Consider the following 13,366-nt stretch of genomic DNA (forward strand, 5'->3'; position numbering starts at 1 on the left):
ATTCCAAGTGCTTGTCAGGGTGGGGGTCCCCAGTTCAAATATGATTCTTTTTGGGGAGGTCATGGCCTGAAAAGGTTGAGAACCACTGTGGTAGCCTACATGATCTACCTCAGTTTATTACTTGTATTTAAGGTCTGTTAAAACTTTACTAGGCTCAGATAGCCTTGTTATCCCTAGGGCTTTTTGTGTTATCCTTTTAGCATCGTTGTATAATTGTACCACTGTACTATTAGCAAACTGTTTAATAAAGTATTCAATCAATCTCCTACTCTTTTAAGGAGATGGCACAAACATAAAGATATACAATTGTGTGCAATTATTTTTATTTAATAATAATAATAAAAACTGTATGTACTATTTGTAGAATAGACCAATCACTACAATATAAAAGATACATTTCAGATATTTGTCTGTATTTCGATTGAAATATGTGAAGTCTAATGACTCGAGAAGTCGAGAAGACAAAAGTGGTGGAACACCTTCATGGTCCCAGGAGGATGAACCCTACTTTTGATGACCCCATGGCATTTCCTCTAACGCCACCCAGGACAAAATGTTTAATCTGATCGACATGCACTGTATCAAGTATAGGTATCTATACTAATGGAAAGGCAAAACAAATATGGGGAGAGCCGGGGCGTGCTCAGCTGGGACTGCGCAATGGAAAGGGGGCATAGGCTAAATCTTATGGACAGATTGCTATGAAACTTCTCTCTGAAGGATGACCCCTCATCATTACGTGATCCCATGGTGGCCTTTCCTTTGGCACCACCCTCAGGCCAAAACAGTATCTGGATCATTTGTATTTAATAAAACCAACCACTGTTCAACTATAGTCAAAGTATTGTAAACAAAAAAAAAGCTTTAAAAAAAGGAAAGCATCACGTTGGACAGCAACCAAGCCAGGGGATCCCTCATTAGAGCACACCTGCATATCGGTCGGATGGCGGTTCTGGACAACCGCATAGTCAATAAATAGTAGTTTTTGTAAATAGTAGTAGGTATGATTGGACCTTGAATAACAACATTTACAATGCAGCCGGCATGAATGATCTGCTGAAAGGAGCAGGAAATGCAAGACAATGACAGAAATAACAGAATGCATTTTATTACATCTAAACTTTTCTACATAAACAGGTAACATTCAGTAAGTAAACAATTTCTTTCAATGCAGGTAATAAATATTTTTTTACTTAGTATATTTATACAAACCGACAATGGTCTACTGTACACCGTCTTATCTTTGCCCTCTTTGAAGCCTTTTGAATTTGTCCGGTTGGAGCTATGAAAACAGAACCTGTGAATTTAAGGCAGTGAGTGCAGATGTAGACTAGAGTCTGACGTTGAGATTATTTACGTAAAATGGGACTCTATAATGGCCAAGTCTTTTTTTTTTTACAGTACAGTTTTCATTTTCTAAAAATATATAAGTTAATTTCTTCTCTTGTTCTGAATGAACACATAAAAACATACAGACAGACATCAAACTCCCACGTTTGGACAATTTCCGTTTCCCATACAGATACAATATACACATTAACAGTTCCCTTTATCCAAGGTGAGACATCATGACATTGGCATCTAATCGAGCTGCATTGCTTTCATTAACTTTGCTTGTGGAGATTTAGAACAAATTATCATGGCATATATAATAAGTGTGTCATTTAACTTTGTATTGTACAGACTCTGACTTGACCAATCAGGCAGCTCAAATGTGCAACACATTGCACACTACTCACGATACACCTGTGGGTGTATATCTGTGTGGAGTAAGGTTGGATAGTGGTTAAGATGACAACAGACAGTACTGTGGTCCTCTACGCATCTATTAGCTGACGACAGTCATCACTGACAAAAAAACACACTTCAACGCAAAATACTTAAGACAATTCTCCTGGCTCCAACCTGAAATGTTCTCACAAATGCCAGTTATTAAAGGTTTGAAGTGAAAGACAGGAGAGATAATTGATCTCTGGGTAAGAGCCATTTTCATCTGGGAAGCAGACGATAATAAACCAAGGGGTTGTGGTGGGTGCTACCATGAACATACAGGTTGGGATAGAGAAACTGACAATAAGGCCATTCCATGTAGACCCTAATATGTCGAGTTCAATGGAATCACATTCAACATGGTCTGCACTCTTACTTCATCTGTGACCAATACATGTAGGTACATAGCTATACCTGTTGCACTGTGTCATGGCGTGTACAAGACAAAACAAATTCAAATAAATAGTTGTGATCAAATGCATTCATAAACCAGGGTTACCTAGTCACATACCCAAATACTGGTCATACATTTTTAAATTGTGGCTGTTAGGGTTAGGACTGTTATGAATTATGATCATGTCATGTTATCATACAGTAGCACATCTCCCAAGAAAATACACATAAATATTCCTGTGACAAATATGAATGACAAAACACTACTTTGTGAAAACACAGTGGGCAAAAACCAATAGAGGACATTAAATAAAAATCATATAAAACATTATATGACATTGTTTCAACATATCCCGTAACGGTGTATAGCGTGCGCACGCTCTCTCACGCTCACACTCACACACACACACACAGATATCAAACGTGTAAAAAAAAGAAATTATATATATATATATACTGTATAAGAATAAATAAAATACTGCACTACAGGATATATACAACCATAATGACTGTTTCAGACCTGTTCTATAGGATTAGAAACTTGGGGTTGGTACCCATAAAAAGCAGATCAGATGATAAATTATGAACAGGGAGGAAGAGAGAAAAAGAGGGAGTGAGGGTAAGAATTTTGGTAAGAACAAGGGTTCCATTGGGGGCTGGCTGCAAAGCTTCCCAGTTATTCATTGAGCCGCAAGTCATTGTGGAACTACATACATTACATTTATAACTCAATATCTAACATACGGTGCAATTTGGGTCAAGAAGGTCAATTATTGATTCACACATTGTCGTACATAATCTCTCAACAATTCATCATAGATCAATCACAATGATTGCATTTGAAAGTTTGTCTCAAGCCATATACTTTCCCGCATGACGTTTCCTAGATGATGTAAGACAATGATGTAAATTGACACTTTAAGTTTGACATTTTGTGGCTCAACTATGCAAACCTCTAGGTTACCCTTTTTTGGACTTTGTATTGTCTTGGGCTGACATAGAAGAGTGACTTAGAATTTCAAGGACAGGGAGGATGAACAGGTTTTATAGACAATTTCATTAAAATGTTCTAAAGTTGCTAGGTAAGAAGCCAAGACCCTTGGACACATCCATTCAGGTTTTGGTTGGTCAATGAGTGCTACAGTTTGCAGTCCCAAAAACCCAGAAATTAGTTCACAATGGGATCTCTCGCCAGATTTCCAATGTTTTTAGGTAATTATGACAAAAATGTACTACAGTAAAGATGGCAGTGCATCTAGTGTTCAATCCGGTGCGCTGTCTGCTTAATAAATAACTTAATTGACATTATCAACCAGTAGGTATCCTACCTGACACCAGTCGAAATTTGTCAATGAAAGAGTCGGGAGACCACCTCTAACCACTGCCATGTGCTAATTATATTGTATTAACATACTCTAGCATGCAGATTGGTTAAAATAACGTGTTATTCGTTAATGAGTCCCAAATTGTAGCTACAGAGCTTTCTTAATTTATCCAAAAAAATCCATTGGAGAACTGAAGGGAGATCCCATGGTGGAGGTAATTTTGGGGTTGGCCTACAAAAAAATATCATCCCTGTAACACACTATACTATCTTTTCTATAGCATAATTATGTTAACGACATTTTGTATCATCAACCAGTTTAGTGAAATCTTAGCTAACGAGAATTAAGGGAGAGAGAAGTCCACAAAAATAGTGGCGTTATTTACAGTTTGAAACTTTCTGTAAGGACAGAAGGTTATTCTGTCAACAGCATAGTCAGTAATGAATCTATTTGGGTTAGACATAGATTCTTAAATATTTGACATGACTTTCTAGGCCATGGTCATTATAGTCTTGATCCCTGTATACATTCAGTTCAAGCAAACCCTGTATTTTCCAACCTGTGGGCGACTAAAACAATAAGTTACAGAAAATATCAATCTCACTTTAGCAGTTTCAAGTCGTTGAGCTGCAGACTCTTATTCAATTCCAGACACAAGTCTTGTATTTTTAACCAGCTGGCTTTTTGTTCAGTCTAGGACAAGACCTCCCCCACCACCTTTCACTTTGATCAAATGACAGATGGTGGGATTTACTAGCTTTCTTCTCATTGTTCAAAACAGAATGTATCCCAAAGAGAAAAGCTATTTGAAGACAATCAAAGACGTCTGTTGCAGGTTACATCATCAGAGTAGGCTTTGATATAGTGATGTACCAGAGAGAGTGTGAAGGTGGTTGAGCACTGAATATGTTATTTTAGACTTTGAAAATATTACTGCCTATCTGTTTAAAAGCATGCTGTTAAGCATGCATACTGGCAGGCACTGGTTGAATTTGGTCATCAGTCTCGGCGTAGCTGGGACAAATCTGATGGAGGCCTGTCTCCCTCAAAGTCCACCCATGCCACCCAACAGCTCGACTTCCATCAAGATTTTCTTCCAGCTCAATTTAACAGTCAGGCATAAAATGTACTGTAAAAGTGACATTTCCCAACAGACACAGAAATGACCACCAACTGAAACAACAGAAGTGGGCTGAAAACAGTGGCACACAGCCTCAACTGCACTCAGAATATCGTTATGGTTTTCACATGTACCATGTGTCATTTTTGGCATTGTGCAAAAAAGATAAATATTATTCATCCAACTAAAAGCTTTGAATTGGCTAGTACAATTGAACATTGAACCTTAAAAAGAATTTAAAAGGAAAAGAAAAAAGAAAAAGAGAAAATTTGATTATCACCAAATTGCAAAACCAGTGATAGCAAAAGAGATGTCGTAAGGGTTTGGGAGTCAAAAGAGTGAAAAGAAATCCAAATCAGAAATGGCTGATATCCATTTACACACTCCACATAGCATCAACCTGAAGGTGTAAGGGAATGCATATAATAACAGTTTAAATATCATACATAACTTAAAGGCGTGAATAGAATTAGTAGTACATGAATAAACAGTACAGTCGCGCTTTGAAAATGTTTTCTCATTGGAAAACAGAAATACTACACCTTAAACATGAAACAGCACAAAGAAAGAGTGGAAGAGAGCGAGCGAGCAAGCAACAGAGAGGTGAAGAATTAAAATACATTTCATATTAAGAGAGGTAATGCAATGTTACACTGGAATAAGATATAGCCAAAGGAGAACTAAAGTTGTTGTACGTGGCATTGTAGGCATATGTAGGCTATAAGCTGGGGGAAAACAACCTTAATCTCCACTTTAAAATAGCAATAGAAGCAAATCACTTGACTGAAAATGTCTCAAATGAATATACAAAAGTAAAAGAGGAAAATATATTTTGTTCTCTGTACACGGCGTCACTCCTCATTTTCATTAAAAAAGAAAGAAAAAAGAGCGTTCCTCCTCCATATTTTAGCATCCTTGCAGTTTGTGAAAGGTGCCAGTATAGCACTGATCTAGGTACAGCCTTCATAGATAAAGCCTCGTACTTTGGACAGGTTACTGATGTGACGTCAGCGTATAAACATATTGTCCAAAACTCTACCCTTTGAAACTCAAGTCAGTGTAGTTGAGGGTGCATCCACAGCCACCATGTACGGCTCCTCTTGAGGCAATCTCGTCACACTGTTTCAAGAACTCGCCCTACATTTCAGTTTGATAACTTGGACCGGTCTAGTCTCATGGATCACAACTTTACCTTGCGGCCCAGTCACTGGGTCAGTCGAGTTCGCCACAACCGCATCCTGTTCAATTGTTCGACGGGACTGTCTAGTTTCACAGCTCAATCCAATGGAGCGTCTGTGTCCTCTCCGCGGGTCAGTCCAATGATATGACATCAGGTATCCCACCATAAATAGCTGCTGCTGCTTCAGTGCTGCTCCGACTCGCTACTACACCAGGGTGAGTGTGTGTGACAGAGTGAGTGACGGAGTGCGAGGACGAATGTGTGGAGTGAGTGTCTCGGAGGCTGCTGGACGACACCAGACTGCTGCTGCTGCCCGAGCTGCTGCTACCCCCGTTTGTCGGTGCGGCTGAGGAGGCTCCCGACTGGTCCAGGAACAGCTGGGAGGAGGACGAAGAAGTGCCGTAGGGCAGAAAGCGGTTGAGAAGCAGCTCGTGGTCATCAGAGGCCGAGGCAGCCGCCGCGGCTGCCATCACCATGTTGTAATGCTGGAAAGAGTAGTAAACACCAGTGAGCTCAACGTTGGTCAGTGGCTTCGAGAAGATTCAATAAGAATATAACATCCATATTCGACAAAACGCAGCGCCAAAAGCGTTTCCACTTTCACCCATATATACTAGATATATTAACAGAAAAAAGGGGTTGAGGCGAGGGGCAGAGAGGGCTCCTTCTGTGGAGCTTGCTGAGGGAGTGCGTTGTTTTGACTTTGGGGTCAAGCTAGTTGGGGATAAAATTATCAAAGTCAAATTATAATGTGAGGACAGACATGGTTTTAGGTCAGCTTTAAATGTGGATGGGGAATCGAGAAGTCCTTGTAAATAAAGATCCATTAATGAGGCGCACCGGTAGATAGTGTGTCAACCACAATCACAACATCCCCAGTACGAGTCCATCTGGAGACCTGTTGTCTGTCATTCCCCCTCTTTGCTTTCAGTTTCCTGTCTCTACTTTCCCATCTATATAAAGCCACCAAAAACAAAAAAAGGCACCAGAGGAAAATAAACCACTGCATAAAAGTTGGCTGGTGGGAAAATGCTATAGCTCACTTCATGCTGAATCCAGCTATTACTGATGCAAAAATGTTAGCTTTCATTCTAAGCAACCGTATTCTTAATGTACTGTAACATTAAACCTGAACTTGCTACGTACACTACTGTTGCTAGGCATTGAGGTCTATGTAATAATGACACTGAATAAGCTATGGTCATTTGGATCAAAAGGGAAGAGTAGTGAAACAAATTATCATAGTATAACAATCGAAAATACAAATTAGCATCAGAATCGAATCACTTCTTCCTCATGACCTGTAGCCTAACTCTAACGTTGGTGAGAATCCTCACATTAAATCTGGAGATGTTTCATTCACAACAAATCAAAGAGACAGACATACCTGATGGTTGTCACCTTGAAGAAAAGAGAAGAAGTTCAAATCTGTAAATCAAACACAGGTTGCATTGAGGATCAACAGAAATTTAGACCTGGAACACCAATACGTAACTATACCTTTCAATACGGGAACCCCTTTTGGTGTAGTTGTTGCTGTATACAGTATATAGCAACATTATTTGACTGCCAGAGTTTTTTCAAAAAGTCTGTAGCCTCTGCCAGGGTTTTGACCGATTTTGGTACCTTTTCGCATAGCCACAGAATATTTTTCTCCAGTATGATTGATCCCAGATAATTTCTAATCACAGATGAGATTCAGGTGTGGTTTCACAAATGTCAACGAGGTCAATTTGACCTTGTTGTCATGTGTTGTTTGATGTTTGAAAATAGCTCAAAACCAGTAGTTTCAAACCAAAAAACATTGTGAATTGTTTGTCCGTTTCAATTTTAACATTGAAGTGGATGGAGCAGCAAATCTTTGGGAATTGTTATCTCCTTATTCGTTTGGAATATCGAAAAGGTGTCAATCTTAAATAATTAGAGAATCTTTTTAGAATTTTTTTTTTTTTTTTTTTTCAAAGACGTTTTTAAACGTCTTTGGCAGGCAATAGCTGAAGGCCCAAAGACGTTTATAAACGTCTTTGGCAGTTAAGCAGTTAAGTTTTGTAATTTATCTGAATAAAATTAATAGTTTTTCAGAAAACGTAGGTCAGGATTTAGAAGGCGTTTGTAGAATCGGCCTCAGGTCTAAATGGGTTAAGAGTATAAACATTTGTACATCTTCTGCTTTTGTGCGTGTGTGTGTGTGTGTGTGTGTGTGTGTGTGTGTGTGTGTGTGTGCGTGCGTGTGTGTGCGTGCATTACCTGACAGATCATTGGGGGTATGGTAGTAGGATCTGTAGTCCTGGATAAGAGGGGGGACAGGGGGGATGTAGCTTGTGTCCACAGACGGCATGCTGGGAGTCCGGCTCACGGGGGACGCCTGGTGATGCAGGTTTAACACTCTGAAGATGTGTGGAGAAAGAGGCATTAAGAAGAGATACACAATTGGTGTCAAAAAGGAAATAATCAAAACACTACCGTTGACAAAGAAACCAGCAGATTAATCTTCATGTCTATTAGAAGAAGGGCTATAACAGCAAAGCAGAGTATTAAGCCTAATGTATACTTTGTTGTCATATGACATAGTATAAACCAAGCATTAGAGGAGAGTTATAAAAAAAACACGAGAGGTATAAGAAATAGAGGACAGAGTTGGCTACGGCGAACTGAGTTTGTTAAAGACCAACTGAAATGAAAAATAGCGCCAGTGTCTGCAGGAAAGAGGGATGGACCTTCCATAAGGAAGGGACTGCACACTCAGAGTTGGACAACTTACTACTGCATGAAGTGATTTATTAGCATTAGTGCTAGAAAAAAAACTTACTACTGCATGAAGTGATTTATTAGCATTAGTGCTAATAAATCACTTTATGCAGTAGTAAGTTGTCCATCTCTGTTCTCTGGAGTGTGCAGTCCCTTCCTTATGGAAGGTCCATCCCCCTTTTTACTATATATATATATATATATATATATATATATATATATATATATATATATGTATATATAAATAAATAAATATATAAAATTAAAGCACTCTAATTAATACATTGCCTGCCAAGAACGCATATATGCGTTCTTTGCGTTCTTTAGAATCCATCACTTGCTTGCCAAGAACGGATACATGCGTTTAAAAAAAAAAAAAAAAAAAAAAGCCAAGGAGATATGATTTTTCGAAGATTTAGACTCCCATCCACTTCCTTGTTAACTTAAAACTTAAACATTCTGTATCTCGGCTCCTGAGTACTTTTTTTTTCTCAATGAAAAATCTCTGGCATAAAACAGCTAAAAATATGAAATAGTTCTGGCAGTAAATGTGTTAACAATTGCTCTAAAAGTTTACCACTTGCACTCATCTTCAATTAAACGTGTATGGGTTAGGGTTAAAATATTAAAAAAAAAACATTTTCTTTAGATAGAACAGTGTAGAAAGACAAGAAGCTGAGGGAAGAGAGGGTGAAAGACGTGCAATACACGGCTCTGGCCGGAATTGAATCGGCAACAATATGGTCAGTGCACTCACTGTCCATTGTTGTTGTCAAGAAACCTGTGTTAATTCAACTCTGACATTTGACTATGTATACAGCGTAGGGGCTTGGCTCACCCTTTGTTCATTCCGGGCGATGGCGCGGGTGACAATGACGGGCAGCTCCTTTTGGGTGGAGGAGGCAGCGGTGGGCCGGGCAGCGGTGGTGGCGACGAGGGGGAGGAGTCCTGCCCTTCGTCCTCTGAGGAGCTGTCTAACGTCAGGTCAATCACCTCCACCTTCTTGCTGCCGCCGTTGTGACTGGACGAGTTCCGCTGGTCCATTTCTGCAGATGTCCGACATGAACCTGGAGTGTGGAAACGGGCAAGGGGATGTTAAGGTAATGAGTGTGTATTATCAAATGCAATCTCGTGATAGCAGGCAATGTTTATCATAGGGATTTATTTTTTTCGAAAAGCTTAAGTAAATTTGACTATCGAATACACAGCACACACGGACGCATGTAGACTTGTGGCGATTCTCAGAGCTATGATTGTTACTTTGGAGACGGACAGTGGAGCACGCGGTACAGTTGTGATACAGGCTTCACCACATCAAAATTGACAATGAATAAACAGAGAGAGGGAGGGGAATGAACCTTTCTTTCCTTTTTTCATATCATTTTCTGCCCTGCTGAGATTGAATAATCCATGTACATGTGATCCTAGCAACTTGACAGTATGTTGCTTTGAAGCATCAACATAAGTCTTTATCTGCACTAAATCATAAAGTAGGGCAACAAGGGAAGTTTTCACTGATCCATCCATTTGCAGTATACACCCATTTAAACACTGCCTAATTCATACTTTTTTCTTTAAAGCGGTGGAGCTGACATTTGTGCTCGTCTGTGTGTGTGTGTGTGTGTGTGTGTGTGTGTGTGTGTGTGTGTGTGCGTGCGTGCGTGTGTGTGCACACGCGCATGTTGGTGTGTCCATTTGTAGCATGCGTTACATGCAATGCTGGACCAATCAAACGGGTAAAGTCAAGCATTCTCACCGGGACAGTTATTGGGTCGGCAAGTGTGCAAATCATGTCAAAGAAGAATCATTGTCAGTGTGAATAAATTAAAGAAGAGCTTAATTTACACTCAACCGGAGAGGGTGTCAACATGCCTAAAAATAACACATCTGATCTGTTCTTTTTGGCAGGTAGTAATTTAGTTAGTTGTCAGTCATCATCAGTCCTCATTGTAAACCAAGGACGCAAAATATGGTGTTATTAAATGAAAGTTTTAAACAGCATCTTCATAATATGAATTAATTTCACAATTGTTCCTCACTATGAGCACATACAGTATGTCATTTGCATTTATGCGTGCATGAAGCGAGAAAGAGGGAGAGAAGACCTGAGGGAGAGAGCAGGCTCACACTGACAACACCATTTACAGAGGGGCTGCAGATTTGAAACAGACACACACACACACACCAGTCGTATGAACTGAATAAATGTAAGTTTTTCATCCTTGTCTCTCTGTCCCTTCCCTTCATGCATTTTCTTTCTTTACTGAATTATTAGCAATGAATTTTGTCTATGTAATTGTGGTGCTAATACAGCATCAGTATATGGTTGAAGTTATCCATGACTACAAATTATTACGACCCCCAACAGGGGCTTAATTTTGGAACCAGAGCTCATGGGTTTGCAGTTATGCCTTCAGTCCACAAAAATGTATGCAAGTATTCCTTATGTTGTTTATATGAAAATTGCATATCAGCGTATTATAATCATAATACATAATAATAACACAAGGTAAGATACCAAAACAAATTTGTAATCATTTTTGGCAAGTAAAAAAATCTACCCAGCTGGTTGTCTCACCATCCAGTCCGTTGTTGTAAGAGGCGGAGGACACCTCCTGCACTTCCTTCTTCGACCTCATGGGGGACCAGTTGCCATCCTCCTTAAACTGGATCTCGTCACAGTCCATGCAGCTGTTCAGGATCTCCATGAAAAGCCTGTGGATGGGGACACACAGTGGCACATGCATCGCAGATCCACCCACACAAGCATACAGGGTACAGACAGACACACGCATTTAGGGCGGTGCAACGACCACTGCCAGGCTCCTATTTGTGATACTGAGGAACAGATAAGCAGTGTCAAGGGCAATAGCTGCATTGAGTCATTTTGGTGATAATGCCGGCACATTAAAAAAACAAAAAAAACAACATTATTTTTTCAAAAACGTAATTATCTATACTACCTAGCTACTGTAAATGTTCGTAGAGTATACTACCCGACGTACCCATCGATGATGAGGTGCTCGTAGGGAGCCTTCTTGTCGCAGACGGGGCATACCCAGGTGGGCTTCTTTTCATTCATCTGGATGTACAGCGTGGCGTCAAAGCACTGTAGGTGGGAGCATGTCAGTGCCCTACACGGGATCATCAGACGCATCTTCCCAAGCTGCACACACACACACACACACACACACACACACACACACACACACACACACACACACACACACACACACACACACACACACACACACACACACACACACACACACACACACACACACACACACACACACACACACACACACACACACACACACACACACACACACACACAGGAGACGGGAGATAGGGGTATACAGGTGTGCCACACATACAGGCAGAAGATCACAGCATGAGTACAGGCTGGAGGAACACAGTCAAATGAAAGAAAGACAGATAGGTATTTGCTTTGCTAAAAGGACAAACAGGCCTCATTCTTGAATTTTACACAAAATTCCTTCAACCCTTTGAACCCTGTGCTATTTTTGCTCTGTCTTCACTCCCTTTGTAGGCTTATGGCATAGTCACTACCAGTGTCAGCCAGACATGCCATAAATTATTTGGACTTTTCAGGACAAGCTAGGCTACTCCGCAATGTCATCATTTGGCAAGTGTGAGTGCTACTAGAAATGAGCTGGGACCCATTTTATGAACCAAATACCATTTCATGCTATTTTAACATTTTGTTTTCTTGCTAGCATTTCCAAAAGGTTTTCAAACACCTCTGATATGATTACAATAATGGTTAGAGGAGAATGTCAGTGGGATGTCAGTGGGATAATAGAACCATGTTGGTGGGACATTAAATACCTTAATACTGTAAAAGAGTGCATGGTTATGGTAATGTCCAGTGTAAAAATAGACATAAGTATGGTTATGGTAATGTATAGTGTAAAACTATACATTATAAGACATTAAAAACGGTTTTACACTATATAATGTATAGTGTAAAACGGAAAATCACCTGGCCAATTTTTATATCTTCTGTTCCTATGGTAATTGGTCTATGTCAATTGTAAATGTTCTGTGTCCACCAGCAAGGCATGCTATATTTCATATAGTTCAGGGGCAATATAGCTAGTATATCAGAGAGAAGTTCTCATGTTTTCCCCTTTACATTTGATTAATTCTGTGATGCGACTCTCGGAAAGCATTTCCATTGTTGAGTGCAACAAAATAAAACGATTTCCGACTTGAATAACCTCATTAGGTTGATGATTGTGCAGGCAAGGCCAATCTTATGTTTTTCATAAATTCATAGAATTATATACTCTGTTATGAACCAGATTACTTGCTGACACTTCAATGGATGTGTAAGTGTGTAAGTGACCCATATCACTGGAAAGGGCAAATTGAGTAGACCACAATATGTGTTTGATGTCTGTGTGTTTAGTATTGACAGAGTTAATACATGGAAAAGACAGGGGTTAAGAAGGGTTAAACTTTTTAGTAGCAGAGTGCTTCTTTACCGGACAAAGTAGTGACACTCGCAGGCTGGTGGTGGCTATTTCACTGTCTGGATCTGCTGTTAACTTCTCTTTGACTGTAATAGACAGAACACACACACACACGCACACGCACACGCACACACACGCACACCAGTACACAAATTCATTAGTGAACGGAATGGAATAGCCAGACCACCTCCTGTCAATGTGTTCTGCTTACTTTAATCTCAGACTTCACTCTCAAAACAAAAAGCAACAATGGTCATTAGGAGAGAATTTGGAATTCTGCAAATGCATTCGAGATACTCACTTTCTGAGACACAATGAGCAAATGTTGCGT

At 39.8% G+C, this 13,366-nt stretch overlaps 1 protein-coding gene across 2 annotated transcripts in view; it reads right to left on the reverse strand.

Annotated features, from left to right (window-relative positions):
• Window positions 1-1,083: 1,083 nt before the first annotated feature.
• Window positions 1,084-13,366, reverse strand: part of LOC308085584 (E3 SUMO-protein ligase PIAS1-like) — a 56,745-nt gene continuing 44,462 nt past the window's right edge. Inside the window, exons 7-13 of one of the 2 annotated variants that reach the window (XM_080428794.1) lie at window positions 13,048-13,121; window positions 11,542-11,702; window positions 11,115-11,251; window positions 9,375-9,603; window positions 8,036-8,175; window positions 7,176-7,216; window positions 1,084-6,273 (exon numbers count right to left, since the gene is read on the reverse strand). In XM_080428794.1, the coding sequence (XP_080284920.1) occupies window positions 5,920-6,273; window positions 7,176-7,216; window positions 8,036-8,175; window positions 9,375-9,603; window positions 11,115-11,251; window positions 11,542-11,702; window positions 13,048-13,121 (1,136 nt within the window). In that variant the 3' untranslated portion in view covers window positions 1,084-5,919. The remainder of the gene's footprint in view (window positions 6,274-7,175; window positions 7,217-8,035; window positions 8,176-9,374; window positions 9,604-11,114; window positions 11,252-11,541; window positions 11,703-13,047; window positions 13,122-13,366) is intronic. The other variant, XM_080428793.1, reaches the window with a different exon arrangement.

This window comes from Gymnoscopelus braueri, assembly GCF_963280865.1.
Source record: "Gymnoscopelus braueri genome assembly, chromosome: 1".
Classification (NCBI taxonomy): Eukaryota; Metazoa; Chordata; class Actinopteri; order Myctophiformes; family Myctophidae; genus Gymnoscopelus; species Gymnoscopelus braueri.